The sequence below is a fragment of the Myotis myotis genome, unplaced genomic scaffold, assembly GCF_014108235.1.
Source record: "Myotis myotis isolate mMyoMyo1 unplaced genomic scaffold, mMyoMyo1.p scaffold_m19_p_7, whole genome shotgun sequence".
NCBI classification, from domain to species: domain Eukaryota; kingdom Metazoa; phylum Chordata; class Mammalia; order Chiroptera; family Vespertilionidae; genus Myotis; species Myotis myotis.
This window is the reverse complement of record NW_023416379.1, coordinates 88,686-108,526: the sequence shown is the minus strand read 5'-3', so window position 1 is coordinate 108,526 and position 19,841 is coordinate 88,686. Positions and strand designations below refer to the sequence as shown.

Here is a 19,841-nt window from a genome sequence, read left to right as displayed (position 1 = left end):
GACAGAGCGGCATCATGTGTCGGGGTGACAGGAGCAGGTTTGGGCCTCCCATCTCCATGCGATGGCCAAGCCTGAGGGAGATGAAAACCGCAGAGAGCTTTTCTGAGAGGTCTCCCCTCGCTCATGGACCTCAGAACCCAGCCAGTCGAGTGCCAGGGGGAGAGGCAGCCTTTTCTTTTAGGACTTCTGGGCTGTTTCCTCTTCTCTTTTTCTTGGCATATAGGCATTAAGATGACTTCCATCTTAATTCAGACAAACCAAATTATTTGCAAACATGTCTGCTATAATTTCAAAGTGATGACAGATCAAAACCTCTGAAATGAAGTGGTGCCCCAGAGAATGGCCAAACTCTAGGGTTTTCTAGGAAAATGGGTTTATTGTTACTTGAAGACCTCGGGTAACACTTTGCATCTGGCTCGGGGTTTTGGAGGCGTGGAGCTAGAGCTTTTCTGAGGAGGGTGATCCGGTTAAAAGTGGAAATGGTGCCGTCTGGTTGTTCTGGGTAGGTGAGGACAGTCCGCCCACTGCCAAGCTATCCTGGTGAGTACAGCCTCTGCCCTCACCTTTCGTGGCAGGAGGCACCCTGAGGGTCTGTGCAGCCACCTGACCTGTTCCTGTGACACAGAAGAACCCACAGAGGGGCCTGGTGCTCTTTACCTGCCTCCACCTGAGGACGGGAGGGGAGTGTCTGAGGCTGGGGAGCTCAGCGGGCAGCAGGCTTCAGACAGGAGGAAGCACTACCTCTGCTTGGAAGGGTCCCTAGCAGAGCTGGGTTTGGGGACACTTGGCCCTCACGCATCTACTGACCCACTGTCTTTCCTCAGATGGTGCCAGCTGCCCTCCCGTGCAGGAGTGGTTTGTGTACTCTGGGAACCCGCTAACGCACCCGGACCTCGTGAGGCCTCTGCAGATGAGCCTCCCAGGTACAGACGCCTCGGTCAAGCAGGGCACCGATTGTTCCCCGTGGGGTAGAGTGCAGTCACGGATTCGCCTGGAGATGCATTTTCCAGAACTGCACACGCACTAGTTGCCAGTTCAGTGGGCCCAAAGGAGGGCCTCTGTTGCTCACGTCAGAGGGAGGGCGGCACGGGGACCTGCGTGGCCAGCCTGCTGCTGGGCTCCACTCTGGGTTTCAGACAGAGCCTGTCACCGCCGGACCCCAGCCCGACCCACTGAGCCTACAGGGTTGGGTTCCTGATCCTCTGCACAAACCTGCTCTTCTTCCCGCTGCTGAGAGCGTATTTAAATGCATGGAAAGTTATTTTAACTGGAAAATAAGTTTCTTTTCCACGAGAGGTATCTTCAAACACATAATGAGAGGAAAGGAAAAGCACGTCACCGACAATGAGCTGAAGCGAATGCTTGCTTCCTACACGTTGCAACACCTCTCTGCTGTGTCTTCCTCCTGCCGTTGTTGTGATCCACGTTAACAAGCAAGGGGCTTCTTTCTCTGACGTTAGTGATGGAAATGCGTGCATAACAGACAGACATGAAGCACTAAAAGTTAGATGTTAGGGGTTTACTTCCCAAACCATGGGGCCCAGGGGAGCCATGCACATTATGGCACCACAGCCAGCAGAACGGCCGGGCAGTGTCGGGCTCTGCAGCAGGGCCTGTTGCTCCCTGGAGTTTGGAGGCTGTCGGGTGGGTGGAGAGAGGGACCAGATGAGCTGGTGTCTCAGCCCAGCGCTCCTGAGGGCAGCGCTTGGGAACGGACTCCAGAAAGTGTTCCTGACCCCACGGGCACCACGCAGGGAGGAAGAGAGCCGTGCCCTCGGAACACGGAAGCGCAGTGTCGTCCGGGAAATGCGTGTGCGCGGCCTTCAGACCAGGACTCTGCTGACATTTGCCTCTGGTTCCTCTAAGCTTTAAAGCCCCAGGTGTCAGGAGGGAGAGGCTCGTATCCTTCACTCTGGTACTGTCTTTCTAGACCAGCCGTTCTCAACCTGTGGGTCGCAACCTGTTTGGGGTTGAACGACCCTATCACAGGGGTCGCCTAAGACCATTGGAAAACACATCTATAATTACATATTGTTTTTGTGATTAATCACTGTGCTTTCATTATGTTCAATTTGTAACAATGACATTGGGGGCCACCACAACATGAGGAACTGTGTTAAAGGGTCGCGGCATTAGGAAGGTTGAGAACCACTGCCTTAGAGGAAGCATGTTGCGACTTGCTGGTGCGGACTGATGTAAATGGATCCGTGGACTTTTTATGCAGGGGGAACGCCTAGTTTGAAACTGCTGTGGCTGAACCATGAGCCCGGAACCCAAGCACGGCGTGTAGAGGTGCTCCTCGCCTGTTTCGACCTCTCCTCCTCGAGCGAAGAGCTGCAGGCTGTGGAGAGCCCCTTTCAAGGGCTGTGCTGCCTCCTCGCCTACCTGTTTGTGCAGGTAACCTGGGCTCCTTGTTGTGGCGTCTGTCTCATGTGAGTGGCAGCACTCGGTGCAGCCAGGCGGTGGCTGCATCCCTCTGTCCAGTGCTGGTCCTTGAGCACTGGCTCTGCCGGGCCTGCCTTCAGACGCGAGTGCACTCAAGGAGCGGGCTTGGGAAGCCCTGCCTGCCCTTTGGTCTGCGTCCAGAGCTTTAGGACGCGGAGACCCCTTCTGTTGTGTGACTGCTGGGTGGCCCTTCCTGTTCCTGGGCACGGGGTGCGGTAAGGGCCCAGCTCTGTGCCGCTTCAGCTTTCCCAAGTCACAGCCAGCCATTCCTCCTAACAAGTCGAGCGTGTCCCTTCACACTCTAAGCAGAGAACAAAGTAACAGCTTCCTCCTGCGGCTCCTGGGACAATCCCAGGGTAGAAAACATGGGGAGTGCTTTGTCAGCGCGCCTGTGAGAAGGCTGCGCTCGCCGTCCCCGTCGCCATCAGTCCTCAGCCCACTGCACGGGCCAGGCCACCAGTACAGGCACAGCCCCAGGTCCCTGTCAGACCCTTCAGCAGGCTGGACAGCTCCTTCCTCATTCATTTTACACTTAGTTTACATATGAAAATTACAAAAGCCAATGAAAAGATTTGCCTTTTTCAGTTTTCCACATGCACAGCAGTGTCCATCCCCAGCCCCACCTCCCTGCCCCAACTGTCCTACTTTACATTCACTTCTGTCTCCTTGTCCCAACCACAGGAGCAGAGGGTCTGTCTTCAGCCACAGAACTGTCTCATCACCTCCCCTCCAGGCCATCTGTCTTTGGCTCTGATCGTGGGTCTTTTGGGCATAACCATGCATTTTATTTGTCTGGAGTGGGAAGTTGTGTGATTCTGTTTTCAATCTGAATTCACTTCACGTATAGCTGAGTTGCATTTCAGGGACCTCCCCACTTCCTGGCCTCAGTGCCCGCGGTGGTGTCCCTGGAATAGCGAGGTCCTGACGGTCACTCACAGGATCATTATTGCCCTCGTCAGTCTGCTAAGAAGGTGCACTTGTAGAATTCTCACACTTCCATGTAGCTGTGCTCAATTAGATGCTTTTGGGTGTGATTTGGGATAAAAGTCCATTCTGTTCAGTGTGCAGTCCTGCACAGAAACTAGTCTGGGAAGAGCCTCCGGGAGGGCACGTGCATTGCAGAGAGGGCGCTTAACCCTCCGCTAGCAGAGCCGGTGCTCTCCCTGTGACGCTCTGCAGTGTCCTGTCACTAGGAGTTTGCAGTGTGGCCTTGTCCGCTGTAACTGGTGGCCGGGTGTGGGCGGTGAGAAAGCAGGGCCGGAGCAGTGCCCAAGGGCCCTCTTTAAACCACCTTCAAACGTGGCTCAGGGCAGGAGGTGGCGTCACCTGCCAACAGGCCCAGGTGACACGCAGAGGCAGGTTGTGGCTTTGAAACTACTTCCTCTGCTGGGACCTGCGTCTGCGGAGGGGGCTCTTTTTTCTTGGTCACGAGAACCACTCCTTTGTAGACGGTGTTTTCCCCTGAGATAAGCAAGTTGTTATTTACACAAAGGCAACAACTACTTTGGAGTGAAAAAGGAATAGGGAGGTGATGGTGGGTCGGAATGTTCAGAGCTTAGCAGCGTCAGTCTCCCCTCGCCGGGACTTCCCGCAGGGTGCACGTCCTGTTTGGAGCTCCCGGGTCCCTCTGAGGGGGTCACTCAGCTGGTCCCAGTCCTTTTCCTCCCTTGAGTAGGAGGCCCATGGAGTCTGCGTCCATCATGGCTCTTGGGTCCCCTCCCTGCCTCCCTGCCTGGCTCTTCTCTACATCTCTGCCTCCTTGTTTCTCCCTCATGCTCTTCCTAGAGCTTTCATTGCATGAAGGATTGGCAGGGACTCATATTTTGGGGGTCCTGATTTCCTTTAAATTGTGGTTCGAAGACACAGCTTCCCCTGGGGCTGCTGAGGGTGGGTTCTCATCTTGGCCCTAGCCGCCCAGTGAGGCCATATCCTCCGTGTGACCCTGTCTTGTCCGCAGGCGCTCGGTCCAGCGTGGCCTGGGCAGTGGGAGAGAGGCCCTACTCACTTCCCCTTGCGTCTCCTCCGCTGCTTGAGATCTGAACACCGTGTGCCTGTAGCCAGTCCTTGCGACCGTGTCCGGAAGAGCTAACGCTGGCTCTCCTTCCCTCGCAGGTGGACACACTGTGCTTGGAGGACCTGCACGCTTTCATCGCTCAGGCCCTGTGCCTCCCAGGGAAGTCAGCTGGGCATCTCGCAGACGTACAGGTACTGGCCCCGGGGACTGTCTCCGTGCTGAGGACACCTGGCTGTGGTCGGGACCCAGCGACGTTAAACAGCCAAGCAGAGTAGAAAGAGCTCAGGGCACCATGCCCTCTCCTGCTCTGTTTACAGGTGGGGAACTGAGGTGGAGTGGGAGGCTGAACGCAGCTTCTCATGAAATGAAGGGGACGTTGACGCCAAGTGGGACTTTGTTGTCTATTGACACTGGGTCGCCTCCCACCACCCTGTTATTGGCGGAGTTGAAGTGGATTCAGGGCCCTCATGTCCAGCCAGCTTCTTGCTTCCCTTTCCATGAGAAAGACCCTGTGCCCAGGAGTAAGGCGGTTTGGGAAAATGCCCTGGACAGCAGGCTGAGGGAACCTGTGAGTGAGGGAAGGTGTTCTAATTTAAAGGAAGAAAAGCCAGCTCTCTGTGGTGATGCTGAAAGGGCAGCCACAGGTGAGGAGGCGCTGGTCTCACCGACATAGCACAAGGAGGAGCTGAGCAGGCCCGGGCTCCTCTCCAGGGGTGCTCAGTGCTCTGACGTGGCTTTTCCTGGACCAGCTGCAGCTGTCCGTGGTGTTCAGCCGACAGCTCCAGAGCACGGAGCGTGTTCCTTGTTCTGTAAGGGTTCCCCGTGCCTCATGCCGCCCGAGTAGAGACACGCGGAGGGAGATGGGATTTAGGGTAGAATCTGCAGAGTTAGGAGGGAAAGTCATCAAAGTAACAGACTTAACTAGAGAGCACACGTAGCTCCCGGGGTCCCCCTTTTTAAGCAGCAAGACCATCCCACCCTCTACTCCCCCCACTGGCTTTGACTCCAGCCTTCTTCCAGACGGAAGTTCTCCTTTCAGAATGAAAAAATCAAGAGGACAGACAGACGCAGCTAAGCAGGTGGTCAGCCTCTGCCCTCACGCACGCTCCTGAAAAGCTCTCTGCAGACAACTCGGCCAGACCCAGGAAGCTGAGGAGTAGCCCCAGGACACAAGGGCCAGACCTGTACCCGCCGACCTTGGTGCCTGCCGTCCTCAGCGCACGCCCAGCAAGGCTTGGGTAGTTTCCCTGAGGGCCGTCTTCGACGGCTGTGCCACTGCCACCCGGAGGCCCTGCTGCAGCAGCTTCCATGTGGAACCTGCAACATCGGACCAGGCCTTTTGGACCAGAAAGGTGACCTCAGAGCCTCCGACTTTAACGCTGTGGCCTGTGAAAGTCCCCACGTGGCTTCGATGAGGAGATTTCTGTCTGATAAGCAGCTGGAGCTCGGGCCTGCTCAGCCAGGTCCCCACAGCCCCGCTTCTCCACTGGTGTCAGCCGTCGTCAGCCGCTCGGTGTGGGTCTCTTCCTGAGCGGCTTGTTGAGGAGGAAAGCAAAGCTTATTTTCCAAAACCTGACCTCGTAATTAGAAAAACGAAACAAGGCAAATGTGGCTGAGAAATACTTTTCTGGGGAGAAGGTATTCTGGAAAATGAAAATATATAACCACACCGGTTTTAACCACACAGGAGCCTCGCCTGCAGACATAGGGAAGCTCAGGAGAGCACCCTGGACATGCGGGTGGTTCTGGGGTGAGCGCAGCGCTGCTGCTGGTGGTGTGGCCGGTGTAGAGCTGGAGGACAGCCGAGGGCCAGGCCCGGTGCCCGCCTGTCTACCACGCCCAGTGTGCCCACCGCCTCTGCTAGGTCCCACCTTGTACAGAGGAAAGCCATGCTAGGAATCGGAGGTGCTGGTGCTGCCCCTCCCGTCCCGAGGTGGCAGAGCTGGGCCCACGTTCTCTGCAGCCCTGACACCTGCCCGAGACCAGATCGTGCATCCCTTTCCCACTTGGGACTCCTGGGGCAGCGAGAAGCCTGCAGCGGGAACACTGTGTGGCAGGGGCTGTGGTTCTGCCGCAGGGGGTAGGGTGGCGGCTCTGAAGGCTGCCCAGTGCTGCTTCCTGTGCCAGAGCTGACGGGTGCCGCCTGGTCAGGTCACTTGCTGTTGACTCACCGAGGCTTTATGTTCACTGAAGATCTCTAAGAGCAAACACTGTCTGTCACTTAGGTTCGTTGTTTCTCAAGAACAAACTTTCCAGTTTAAAAACCAGTGTCATCTCCCCCTTGATAGGAGCCTGCCTGTGGAGAGCTGCTGAGGCCAGAGGGCCTGGGCACAGGTGGCCCCGCCCCGCCCCGGGTTACCCGGCTTGCGGAGCCCATCTCCCTCTTCAGCAGGGAGGGAGCTTGACCTTGAACAGGCTTTAGAGGACATCAGCAGGCCATGGTTTTAGGACAATTTGGAAAGCAGTCCTGGACAGCAGATGCCTTTTTACTCATCCTTAGATCGCCCGGTAATCCCGGCTTATGGTGAATTTCCCAAGATCAGGTATTTTTTATGTTGGTCAGTGAAGTGAAACCTTACTTACGAAGGGGATAAAGTGTCACACTCCTGACTTATTCTGGTTTTGTGACTGAATTAGACAGGCAGTGACGTCCAGGGGGCAGCTGCTGAACTTGAGTTCCTCGGCGGCTGAGCAGACGTGCACACGGCCGGAACCATGGACGCCTGCTGGGTGGCGGTGACCTGTGTGCCACACAGGCCAGAGGGAGGCGAAGGCTGTCACCCAGCAGGTCCCCCCCGGTGGCAGGTTAGCTCTGTCTCAGGGCAGTCAGGATGTTTCCCATCAGGGAGACTCGCCAGCAACAAGATACTTTGTGTTGGGAAGGTCATCTTAATTGTAAAAGTTGTCAGCCCCTCAACCCTGTAAGCCATTGTGTCCTCAGTGATAAGTATTTGTTTAAAACGGTGTTTTTTGTAATCACACTCGTGGTTAGAACCGAGGGTCCCGTTTCCGTCACAGGGAGCCCGTCGGCACCTACATGAGGCTCTGGGCGCAGGGTGCACTCCAGAGCGTGCCCGAGGCTCAGCTTTGCGGGGGAAGGGGCCGCTCGCAGGGCATCTGGGCGGGCGGGCGTGTGACGTGGGTGTGTGGGCTCTTCCACAGGCCCCTGCCTCCGAGCCTCGGTCCCGAGTGGTGCGGCTGTGTTGTGAGCACAGGCTCGGGTCTGTCCCCAGGTGGGCTGCGTGTCACCTCCTCTGTGGTCTGGTCTCCACAGCTCGATCGCGTGGACCCCAGAGCCGTGCAACTGGGCTCCCTCCTGGTCCGCGGCCTGACCATGCTACTGCTGGTCAACAGCGCGTGCGGCTTCCCCTGGAGCACGAGTGACCTCATGCCTTGGAACGTCTTTGACGGGAAGCTGTTTCACGAGAAGTACCTGCAGACTGAGAAGGGATACACGGTGGAGGCCCTCGTGGAGCAGAACGTGAGTTCCGGTTGTCCCACAGGCTGGGCCAGTGGCTCGTGAAACTCCCAAGTCCGTGGCCTGGCACAGGGAGGTCAGTGCTGTGTCCTCACGCCCCTGATGTGAGGGCGGGCACAGAGACCCCAGCGCAGGCCCAGAGCCGCAGACACACTGCCTGGCGCTCAGGAGCTAGAGCATCCAGTTTCCGTCACGTCTCCTGGCCTAGGACCCCAGACGTCTAGGGGTGGTGGGGGGGGGGGGGGCAACGTGCGCCCGCAGCTCCCACTGGGTCCCCCCTCGTGTACAGTGGCGAAAGCAAGCCTTCCTGGGAAGCAGAATTAAAAGCATCCCTGAGGTGCTGGTGCTGCCCCTCCCGTCCTGAGGTGGCAGAGCTGGGCCGCTCCTGTTTAACTCTCAGGCGCTTACCTCCGCCCCCCTTTCGTGCGAGAACAGATGTTTCCTGCAGAGGTGCCTCTGTGGACGCCAGGCAGGAGTCGTGGCCCCTTACTACCTAGAAAGATTCTGAGGCTGGAGGGGAGGTTGGGGTGCAGGCTGCAGTCCGGCCTCATGAGTGCAAAGCATGTGATTCCTGGAAGGTCTCCTACGAGGCTCGGCCAGGCTCGCATGCGCCTGGCAGGGAGGAGACTCGGAGCTCCCGTGGTCGTGTCTCACGCATGGCGGGGCGTCCCGGGAATTTAAGTTCAGAAGTTAGAAGCCGCCAGAACGTCAAGTGTGGACGACAGGAGCAGGGAAGAGGTTGCTCCCACGGGGCTGGTTACCGCAGCAGGGACGAGGGGCGGAGCTGCGAGTCTGCACCATGAGTCTGTCTGCTCTCTAGCATCTCGACCCCGTGCAGAGTGGCTGAGTGCACAGCCTCTGGCTTAGAACAGGCGGCAGGACGGGGTGTTCGTGAAGTGGGCTGAGAGACGGGGGTTCATTCCTCCGTCAGCTGCTCGCACATGTGCATTCGTACCACTTCGGCGGACAGACTTTGAGGTCAGTTTCTGGTGGGTGACCGAGGTGTCACAGCGGGACGTGAAGGTGTTTAGGGTGTGTCTGACCTGCAGAAGAGAAGACATCACTGCTGGTTACTATTGGGACTTGGGAGAGCGGCCAGGTCAGAGGCCGAGGGACGTCCCGCAGTGTCCCCAGCCCGCGTGTCTGACGCTGGTCTGTTTGCAGAGGGCGCGGCTCACCCAGTTCCACCAGCTGAAGTCCGTGGTGTGCAAGGCCTGCCTGCGGGAGGACCGGCGCATCGCCAGCCGGCAGCTCTGGCAGCCACTCCACTCAGGTGGGTCGCCGCAGGTCTCAGGAGGAAGGCCGGGCTGAGGCCTGGCTTTGACTTCGGTTCCATTAGGAAAGAGCATGTCGAAGGGTTCCTTGGTGAATTCGTGACTCAGAGCTGCTTTGGGTGGGAGCCCTTCTGGGGTCTGGGGCACAGGCCCTGCTGGGCGGCGTGTGCTTGACACGAGTTTATACTTCCCCACACTGAGCGTCACGCAGCAAAAGCAGATGCAGAGAAGACAGTTAAACAGGAAACAGTAACTTGAATCACGTAGCTGTCGGTGGCTGTGGACCGTCACGCGTTTTGCGGTACCTGTGCTCCCATCTCTGTGCTGTTCTCTGCGGCTGGTGTCCCCTCAGCACCGGCCAGCAGCGTGGGCGCATATCGCCAGCAGCAGAGTTGGCTCCACCCACTGAGCTCCCCCACCTCAGCTCTGAGGTTGCTTTCATTTCTCATTATACATCGTACTTGTATCTGGTCTTTTCCGTAGGGTAGAGTACGATAGTTTTTACAGAATTATAGATCAACATGTAATTGGATTTTGGGTCAATGTTACTAACCTCCGCCAGCAGCGGTGGAGAGCTCTAGCTTGTGTGCCCTCACTGACCGATAGGGGGAGGAGGCAGAGCATCCTCTGGCCGCTCAGTGTCTACCAGTGGATGGGCCACTTGTTCGTCAGCGGATCTCAGTGATTTCGTGGCCTCGTTTCGTCAGCATCCACGCCTGTGGCTAGAGCAGCCTCTTCTTTCTCGGCGGATAAGAACCCACCGCAGCCTCCTCCCCAGTGGGCTGTCCTTGTTCTGCTTGGCACAGCCTTGCACACATCCTTCCTACAGCCATTGTGTTACAAGGTCAGGGCAGCACCTGGGGGCACGTCCAGCTCCTACCAGGTGCCGTGTGGGATCTGATGTAGGGCAGAGCCTGGGGAGTAAAGGGACTGAGGGCAACAAGGACGGGTCAGGGCAGGGGGCAGCTCTGACCTCACCCTCCTCTCCCGGGTGAGCCTTCTCCTACCAGCACAGGCAGGCTGCCCTCGGGCGTCCCGGGATGCAGGGCTCTGCCCAGTGAGGTGGCCGCTAGGGGAGCCTCTGCATGTGCGGAGCCTAGTCATGCTAGCAGGCACCTTCTTCTGTGGGTCCTTGTGAAACCCCACATTTCTAACACGTACGTCGGGTCTCGTCAGCCCTCCCGTGTTAAAGTCTGGTTGGGACAGATGGCGAGGAGCTGGGGGAGGAGTGGGGGTAGGTGAGGATGTGTGTCTGGAGCATTGGGTCTGGTGACCGAGGCCCTACACTGGTCCTCACAGATGCAGGTCCTCATGGGCGCGTGCCCTCCGTCTGCTCCCGTCACCAGCACAGGCCCCGGGGCACACGTCCAACCACAGGCCTCCGTCCCCCCAGCACTGGCACAGGGCCCCCCGTCTGCGTTTTCACGGGCTCTCCCTTTGATAGTAAAGACACAGAAGTTGGACACTGCTGCCCCTGCTCCAGGCCTGCACGTGGCGTGTCATGGGTCAGGCATTGGTGCCTGCTCACGTCCTGGTGTCCCCACAGGGAGGCGGGGAAGACCGGGATCTGGCGCCCATAGGACAAGCTTCGGAAACAGCCGGTCAGACCAAGGACAGCACTGGAGAGAGCAGGGCCCAGGTAAGAGGGCGCTGCCCGCACGGCTCGGTCAGTGCCGCCCACAGTGTCAGTGCCTGCGTTAGAGACAGGTGTGCTTGCCAGGGAGCGGTAGGTGGGCACACAAGAGCCCTGCGCACTGCACAGTGAGGCAGGGGTAGGTCCTCACCTGCACAAGCTGGTCTGTCTGTTCCTGGTCAGTTTTGTACCTGTCATTCACCTGGTCAGGGCCCCAGACCTGCAGACCTCGTCACCTTGCAGGGAAGGTGTCGGGCAGCCCAGGTCCTGGGCCTCTGGCTGAGGCTCAATGCACCTGCTTGCCTGCCGGGAGCCAGTCCATCCTTGCTGTTTCAAGGGACCTGGCGTATATGGCATACTGTTCTTAATATGTTTGCTCACCTTCTTGGCACTATGTGTTTTAACCAAGGTCACCTCTCTGAGAAAGGTTGTTTCCCCAGGTAGGGATTTTCCCCTGAAGTTAGGGAGGGAATAAAACCTCTTAACTAAGTGCCAGGCGGGTAATTAATCACTTTAACTATGAACAATCATGCTTAAGCTACATAATCTTTACTCCCTGGAATGGAGATGAGAAACGCCCTAACCTTTGGAATAGAGATTGATAGGATTGGAATCAACTGGTATAAATACAGATGTAACAAGACAACAGGACACAGAACCTAGACACAGAACCTACACAGAAGCTAGAGACAGAAGAACTTCGCTGGAGAGAACATGGCAAAAGATCCTGGACAGAAACTGGAGACAGAACCTAGAGACAGAACCTAGCAAGAGAACATGGCAAAAGAACCTGGATAGAACCTAGACAGAACCTGGCAACTGAACCTGGCTACAGAATCTGGCGACCGAACCTGGCTGGAGAACCTGGACAGAACCTGGCTGGAGAACCTAGCAAGGGAACATGGCTACAGAACCTGGCTGGAGAACCTGGAGAACCTGGCTGGAGAACCTAGCAAGAGAACATGGACACAGAACCTGGCTGGAGATCCTAGCCAGAACTTGGCTGGAGATCCTGGCTAGAGATCCTGGCGAGGCTGCTGATCAACTGAATGCTGTCTCCGTGTCATTCCTTCTTCGCCGACTCCAGCCACACCTTTGGGGACCCCTGGACCTGCTGGGGTTGGACCCCAGCACTTGCCCAGGACAGCAGAGCCCGAGCGCCTGACGGGAGACCCAGGCTGGCCAGTCTGGAGTCAGGGGCCACATCTCTCCCTCAGAACCCACCTCTTCTCCATCTTCCGCTCCGTGTCCCCCACACGTGGCGAGGTGTGGCAGCCACACTGACCCTGGCTGGGGCTGTCATTTCCCTCTCCTCTGGGCCTTAGGAAGTCAGGGAGGACGAGATAATGCCAGGTCCGGGTGGAGAGGGCTGCAGGCGAGGATGGGCCTGGAGTGGGCAGGCCACGCGTTCGCGTGGACACCACCTCTGGGCACGGGGTTCCTACGCGTACTTGTGCAGCATCTGTGCCCCCTTGAGTTCGCCCAGCTTCCTTCGGTGCCCAGCCTGGGGCACGCTGTGGTTCTCTGGTTCTGCTCTTTCATGATGGAAAAGAAACACTTAGGAATGAAAACAGCCCATTTAACATCAGCTGTGATTGAAAAATAAAACTTGAGTATGAACAGTTTGCATGTGGCCCAGGCCAGGCGGAGGTGCCTCCAGGCCCCTGTGTTTGCAGCCTCTCAGAATAAGAGGCATTCCACCCCCTCCCCAGGCAGTCAGGGTTTCCATGGAGACACAGCCTCAGCCTGTGCTGCGTGGGCGGCATCCTGGGCCCAGAGGACCGTGGGTACTGCAAGCGCAGTGACCATGTCCTCCAGGTCTTTCCCGAAGTGTTTTCACTGTTAGCTTCCTGGCTTTTCCCTTCATAGTTAGAAGCTGAACTGTTTCAGTAGAGTTTTTTTTTTTTTTTTAATATATTTTTATTGATTTCAGAGAAGGGGGAGAGAGAGAGAGGGAGAGAAACATCAATGATGAGAGAGAATCATAGATCGGCTGCCGTCTGCATGCCTCCTACTGGGGATCGAGCCTGCAACCAAGGCATGTGCCCTTTACCAGGAATTGAACCTGAGTCCCTTCAGTCTGCAGGCCAACGCTCTGTCCACTGAGCCACACCAGCAAGGGCTCAGTAGAGTTTTTTCTATTAAAAAACAACCAATGTTGTACTGAAATAGCCAGGATGAAGCCATGTTTTAAAAAATCAGTAAAGCAACCTGACCGTGGTGCTGGCCTGGTCACCCTGGCCATCACTGCCCGCCCACAGAGGCCATGCATGAGCACCCAGCCTGCCCACGGCACCATCACCTGGGGAAAGCTGTCTGTCCTTGCCACACTCCTTCAGCCCCCGCTCTTAGCTCCCACTATGTTCAGTGCCAACCTCCTGCGGGTGCCGTGTGCATGTCATAGGATCTGGGCACGAGGAGTCCAACTCCAGCAGAGCTGGGCCAGCTCTGTTGTGTGTCCTTCCCTGGCCGAGTGTGAGGCTGGGTACTGGCCCGGGGAGACCGTGGCTGCAGGCAGTGTGCGGGGTGCAAGCGGACACCCAGGTGGCACATACAGGGGGTTGTATTGCTCACTGCATGTGGCAGTGCCCATATGTTTTCTAACTTTAGGGGTTTCTATGTGAAACGTGTTTTGTGTGCACACACAGTCTCGTATTGTGACCAGGACATTTTTTTTCAGGTCGGGTAATCCAGTTTTTCAGTTTTAATCGCCGTGATTGAATTACATCTTTACTCGGCCAGCATGTTTTTGCTGGGTTTTGTCTCCTTTTGGCCACACGGGAAGTCCCAGGGCTCCTCCTGCCTGGGAAGCTCTGCAGGGCGGAGAGGGCAGGGAGGGGACAGGGAGGTGCGGGCATCAAAGCTCCAGAGCCTTTTAACCTCCTTGCTGGTGTGAGGGATGAGGTGTGAAATTCCACAGTCAGCAGCTACCAATTGGCTTGTGATTTCTTCGGGTTGTCATTCTCTGGGTGCTTCTGAGGGAGGCGGCTGCTGTAAAACTGCCTCTGATCCCCTGGGATAACAAGGGCGGGGCCAGGCCCCAGCCCAGAGCCTCACACTTTGGAGAGGCGAGAGCAACAAAGACCCCTGGCCCTCCTGGGGCGTCATCACCTCAGGAGCCTGGCAGATTGTGTGGGAAAAGCATGAACTGTTGAGTGTGGGACGGATCACCTGTGGCTGCCGTGTCAGGGGAAGGCAGATGGGCAGCCGCACCAGACGGGCACCCTGGGCCCTGCTGTAGAAAGAGCTCCGTGCTGTCTTCCCTGGACTTGACAGGATGTTCCCGTGGGCATCTCCCTGGGAAGCTCCAGTGGGGGGGGAGCGGGGGGGTGCCTGGTGTTGGGAGCGGCACTGACGCTCACTTTCCATGCGAGGCTGCCTCCATCGCCATCATGGAGTCAGTGTGGGCGAAAGTCCAGTGCCAGGCGGGCCCAGGGGAGCCGAGCCGAGCCCCAGATGCCCTCGCATTGCCTGGCGCCTGCTTAGAGATGGTGGTTTCTCCCGTGTGCACCTTAGACAGATTCCATTCTCACTGCGGTTTCCTGTCTGTGCAGGAAGCAGACAGCAGGAGCCGGACCCGTGGAGAAGGGGCTCCTCCTCTGGGTAAGTCACCCCTTCCGTCCTCAGAGTGCGCCGTCCACCAGGCACCGACGTGAGACACACAGCCACAGCATAGGCCACGCCAGGGGCCAGACGTGAAAGGGAGCCAGGTGTCAGGTCCTGCGGACAGGCCCCTCCCTAAGCTGACTTGGTTTCCAGAAAAGTCTTTTTTCTCTAGAAAAAGGTTGGTGAGAACAGATGGTGAGTCTGGACTTGAAACCCTGGCAGCACCTTCCTTGTCATCGGAGCCATGGCTGTTCTGCCTGGAGGGGACGGGCTCGGGGTCCAGGCCTCGCTTTCCGCAGGGAGGGAGGGAGGGAGGGCATCCTGCCCAGCTCCTCCGCAGGCCCGTGGGGAGCCTGTGGGCTGGTGCTCAGAGGTGTCGCTCCCTCCCATCCCAGCACCCCTGGACCTGTGTCCTCTCTCAGATTCTGACCACAGTCCTCACAGGTCACGCTCCCAACTGTCTGCTTGGGTCCTCGCTTCCTCCCTTCACTTCACTGGGAGTGTGTGCTGTCGGGCGTGTGCCGACGGGCGGGTCTCGGCCCAGGCTGCAGGCCTCCAGCAGGGGTTCCCTCTTGGAGAGGAGGGCGCAGTGAGTGTCAGGAGCCTGATCGGGGTGTCTGCTGCTCTTGGTCGTTGGGCCCTGGAGAGCCCTTAGCATTCAAGACATTTAAAAGGAGCCGAGTCCCAAGCAGTCCCCGCTGACAGGCTTTCCAGGAAACCCCAGAGGTGGCATGCTGAGCCGGGTGACCTCTGGAGCCTTGGTAACGACTAGAAGTTGAAAGCCAGGCCCTTCGCAGCAGCCATGGCCTAAACCTGGGGGAGGGGTGACTGCCTGACTGACCCCCAGCTCCCAGAAGGACTCCTGCACGGCCCCCCCACCCCCCGCCCCGGCTGCCCTCCTCCAAGCAAGAGCCCTGCAGGCAGCTCAGGGCGTGGAGCCCCGGCCTGTCTTGTCCTGAACCCCGACCTGGCATTTCCCGGACGTGGGTGCCGTCTCCAGGGGTGTCATGCGTCTGTGTTTCTGACGTGTGAAGTAGCCTCGCTTCCTGCAGCTCCTCTGTACGGATGGTAGCAGATCTGGCTGCTCTTCAGGCATGTCTGGTAGGACCTACAACCTGATTTCCCAGGTTTGGAAATACCCTCTTTTCATTTCTCTCAGGGGTGCTTTCTGTCTAAATCCTAACGTTTTGTTCCTTTTGTTTCTGCTGCCTCAAAGTGTCTTTTTGCTGCTCATTTGTACACTTTGAAGTAAGCTCTCGGCCCCTAGATGTCGGTCGGCCCCAGGATGAGCCTCTTCCTTCCTCACAGCTCAGGTCTCTCGGGTCAGGGAGCTGTCTGTGCCGTCAGCAAGCGTAGCTGTTGGCCGAGGGGAGGTGGGGGCGTGTCTGCACTCGTTTCCAGTGTTTGGTCGCTCCCCAGTGGAGGTGAGGACTGAAAATAAATAAATAAAGCAAGTGATGTGCAGAGGCCACAGCTAGAGCGTCATGTTCAACATGGAAAGGTGGGAAACGTCCTCCAAGGAGTAAGACGGGTGCCAGCTCTCACCAGTTCTAGTCGCCATTGTTCTGGAAGTTCTAACCAGAGCAATGGGGCAGTGAAAATAAACAAAAGGCATTCACAGTGCAAGGAGAGGCAGTGTCTCTGTTTTTAGATGACATGACCTCACATATAGAAAATCCTAAGGACGCCCCCCAAAACTGTCAGAACTACTAAATGAATTCAGTAAAGTTGCAGGATACAAAACCAACATACAAACACCAATTGCGTTTCTATACACTAATAAAAGACTCAAAAAAAAGACTAAGAAAAACAATCCTATTTACAATAGCATCCAAAAGAACAAAATACTTAGAAGTAATGCTACTGAGGAGGTGAAAGATCTGTGCGCGGAGAACTGCAACCGGGAGGCGACACCTGTAAGTGGGAAGCTATCTCATGCTCATGGCAGGAAGAATTAATATTGTCCAAGTGCCCATGCTGCCCAAAGCAATCCACTGATTTAGTCACAGTCCTATCAAAATTCCAGTGGCCTTTTTCACAGAAATAGAACCAAAAAGAGGTGGTGCTGGAATGAAAAATCCACTTGGGCTCAAAGACAGGTCTCAGCAGCCAGGAAAACCCACTCGGAGACGGGGCAGTGGTTGAACCAGAGAAACAGGCGAGGAAGGACTGAGCAGAGGGGCGCGTGCTGCCCTCACGCAGACACACGCTGTTGCAGAGCGAGGAGGAGAGACTCTCCCAGGAAACACTGGCAGGAGAGTCCCCAAGGCCGGGGCGGCACGGAGCACTGGGCCACGTGTCGCAGCCTTGAGAGCACCTGGTGAGTGAGGCCAGGCCAGGTGAGCACGGCTGGACACGTGAAGCATGGCATTTGGGAAGGGGATCTGAAGGCGGGAGACTGCAGCTCCTGCCGGTCAGGCAGTGGGTGCTTCTGGGAGACCTTCTCCAGCCTCGGGTTCAGATCCACAGGTCAGCTGCTGTGTGCACACCCCCCCACACACAGCTACACACACAACACATACCCCCACACACACACATATAGCCACACACCCCTACATACACACCCCTACACACACCCTAGGTTGGGCCATGTCGGAGCTGCAGCTGACAGTCCCCTCACTTCCTCAGGCACCCCCCTCCCTTGGGGACTTGCCCCCCAGGGGCCGCGGGGAGGTGTGGCCTCACTGCCCCAGGCTGGCTGAGGTGCAGGCACTCACACCATGAATCCCTGTGTTGCAGGTGGTCCAACTGACCTTCTGCAGGACCCCAGGCCCTCTCGGCTGGAGACATCCCTTCAGACTTGGACGTGTGACAGGAAGCAGACACATCCTGCTTAGGGACCCTTGGGCACCGAGGTTCTCACATCACCAGCACTCGGCACCGGGGACAAAGCTGTTCTGGCTCCTTCCCCCGCCAGCGATCAGAGGGGAACTCTGGAACTCGGGTGGACGGCCTGCTGGCGCGTGGCATCCCCGCAGCCTCACCCCACACGGCCTGCCTTTGATGAGGGTGGTTGTATGTGTGAGATGCCACGGGGGTGGTTGCAGGGCAGTCGTTACAGCTGCTGGTCTGACCAGCCTGGAGAGAAACCTGCAGCCACGGGCCACGGATAGGAGTGTCTCCCGCCAGCGGCCTCGGGCTCGCACTGAGGGTAGAGCTGCTGCTCCACAGTGGCTCATCTCAGAGGCGGCCCAGGCCCTGGCTAAGGGCCCTCGTCCTGGTTTACTGGGCACACACAGCATTCTGCTGGATTCCTTGTTCAGATTTGTCAGAAATGCTGTTAGTCGCCTTAGCTGGTTTGGCTCAGTGGACAGAGCATCGGCCTGTGGACGGAAGGATCCTGGGTTCAGTTCCGGTCAAGAGCACGTGCCCGGGTTGTAGGCTCGGTCCCCACTGTGGGGCGTGCAGGAGGCAGCTGATCCATGATTCTCTCTCCATTGTTGATGTTTCTCCCTCTCCCTCTGAAATCAGTAAAAATGTATTTTTAAATAAAAAGAAATGCCATTGGTCACAAGGTTCGCGTTTCCACTGGGGAAGGAGATGCCTGGATTGTGGCCACCGTTTTGCCCAGACCTTGCTCGTGGCCACGAGGGCCCATGAGGCCACGCGTCCCCTGCTTTGTCCGGCACAAGCAGCCCGACTGGGTCTGGCGTCTCCCTGCTGTGCTGTGAGGAAGGTCTGGTGCGTTGCCAAATATAAACAGTGAGAAAGTGTGACCGGCTTGGTTGCTTCTGGTTTTCGTTTGGGCCATTCGCTCACGTTCTAGATCCGAAAAGAACGAGGGTGGCAGTGAGGTCCGGCAGGGTCACCTGTGGCCTGGGCCGCCCCTCCTCCGCTCTGTGCCTCTGGTGGCATCTCCAGTTGACGGGTTTGCTTCTGTGAAGGGTTTTCCAGATGTGTACACTCTTGAGAGGAAAATAGTGGCAATTTCTGTCGATTTGCTACTGTTCTAATGTTACTTAATGTCAAACACACATCAGACCCTCACGCCTACAGCTTCCTCAGCACGGCGTTCTCTCGAAACGTCCGTCCTATGAGTGAAATGAAGGTGGGTCATGGCACAGGTGTGTTGTTGCGCAGCCCCAGGGGCTCCCAGCAGGCTGGCCGCGGCCGGGGTCAAGTCCAGGCCATCGCACGGGACTGGCTGCAGCCCCACTGCAGAAGGGACACATGTGGCCTGAGGGGGGCCAGCATGACGGGGTGCGGGCACAGGGAGGCTGGGAGACCCTGCCTGTGGCACGACCACAGCCCCTCTCGGAAGCCTCCTGCCCGTCTCCCTGTAGGGAAGGGAGTCCCACTGGGGGCGCCCCTCCCTTGAACCCACAGAGCCTCCATGTGGCGCCCGTGCAGGAGGCAGCTGATCCATGATTATACACACGGCACACACACAGGAGGCGCCCCGTGCCTGCCGACTTGGAGCAGCTCCTTCGGGGCTGGTTCTGGGGACTGCGGCCTTGTCTGTGCTGCTTGGGTCTCTGCAGCCAGAACGACTCGGGGTGTGTCCTTGAGGGAAGAGAAGGTGCCGTGTCAGAGCTGACTGCCTCTCATAGCCTCCCGTGTCGCGGCTCAGAACCGAGAGCTACACGCTCATGGTTCTCATCTTAACTGTTTGGGTTTAAAGTTTCAAGCTCTTTCAGCACCTGCCACAGCTCAGGAAGGAAAGCAAGTCGTTTCCCAACTCACAGAGGAAAAGAGACCCCGCAGTAAGAGAGCCTGTGCTGTGTGAGTGTGCGTGTGAGTGAGTGTGTGTGTGTGCGTGTGAGTGTGTGTGTGCATGTGAGTGTGTGTGTGTGCCGTGTGAGTGAGTGTGTGCACCATGTGTATATATCTCTGCCATGTGAGTGTGTGTGTGCGCCGTGTGTGTGTGTGCGCGCCATGTGTATATATCTCTGCCGTGTGTGTGTGCGTGCCGTGTGTATATATCTCTGCTGTGTGTGTGTGTGCCGTGTGAGTGTGTGTGTGTGCCGTGTGTATATATCTCTGCCGTGTGAGTGTGTGTGTGTGTGCCGTGTGAGTGTGTGCACCATGTGTATATATCTCTGCCATGTGAGTGTGTGTGTGCGCCGTGTGTGTGTGTGTGTGCGCGCCGTGTGTATATATCTCTGCCGTGTGTGTGTGCGTGCCGTGTGTATATATCTCTGCTGTGTGTGTGTGCGTGCCGTGTGTATATATCTCTGCCGTGTGTGTGTGCGCGCCGTGTGTATATATCTCTGCCGTGTGTGTGTGCGTGCCGTGTGTATATATCTCTGCCGTGTGTGTGTGCGTGCCGTGTGTATATATCTCTGCTGTGTGTGTGTGTGCCGTGTGAGTGTGTGTGCGTGCCGTGTGTATATATCTCTGCCGTGTGAGTGTGTGTGCGCCGTGTGTGTGTGTGTGCGTGCCGTGTGTATA

The 19,841-nt window shown here is 57.2% G+C and overlaps 1 protein-coding gene across 15 annotated transcripts in view; it reads left to right on the top strand.

Annotated features, from left to right (window-relative positions):
- The window catches only part of FAM120B (family with sequence similarity 120B), a 47,695-nt gene that overhangs the window by 15,499 nt on the left and 12,355 nt on the right, over positions 1-19,841 (top strand). For 6 of the 15 annotated variants that reach the window (XM_036316779.1, XM_036316780.1, XM_036316775.1 and 3 more), the window contains 7 exons: positions 825-923; positions 2,225-2,397; positions 4,558-4,650; positions 7,734-7,940; positions 9,102-9,210; positions 10,758-10,850; positions 14,399-14,447. In XM_036316779.1, the coding sequence (XP_036172672.1) occupies positions 825-923; positions 2,225-2,397; positions 4,558-4,650; positions 7,734-7,940; positions 9,102-9,210; positions 10,758-10,850; positions 14,399-14,447 (823 nt within the window). Of the gene's footprint in view, positions 1-824; positions 924-2,224; positions 2,398-4,557; positions 4,651-5,468; positions 6,092-7,733; positions 7,941-9,101; positions 9,211-10,757; positions 10,851-14,398; positions 16,367-17,189; positions 18,313-19,841 lie in introns of those variants that run through there. The other 9 variants (XR_004968767.1, XR_004968768.1, XM_036316777.1 and 6 more) reach the window with 9 other exon arrangements.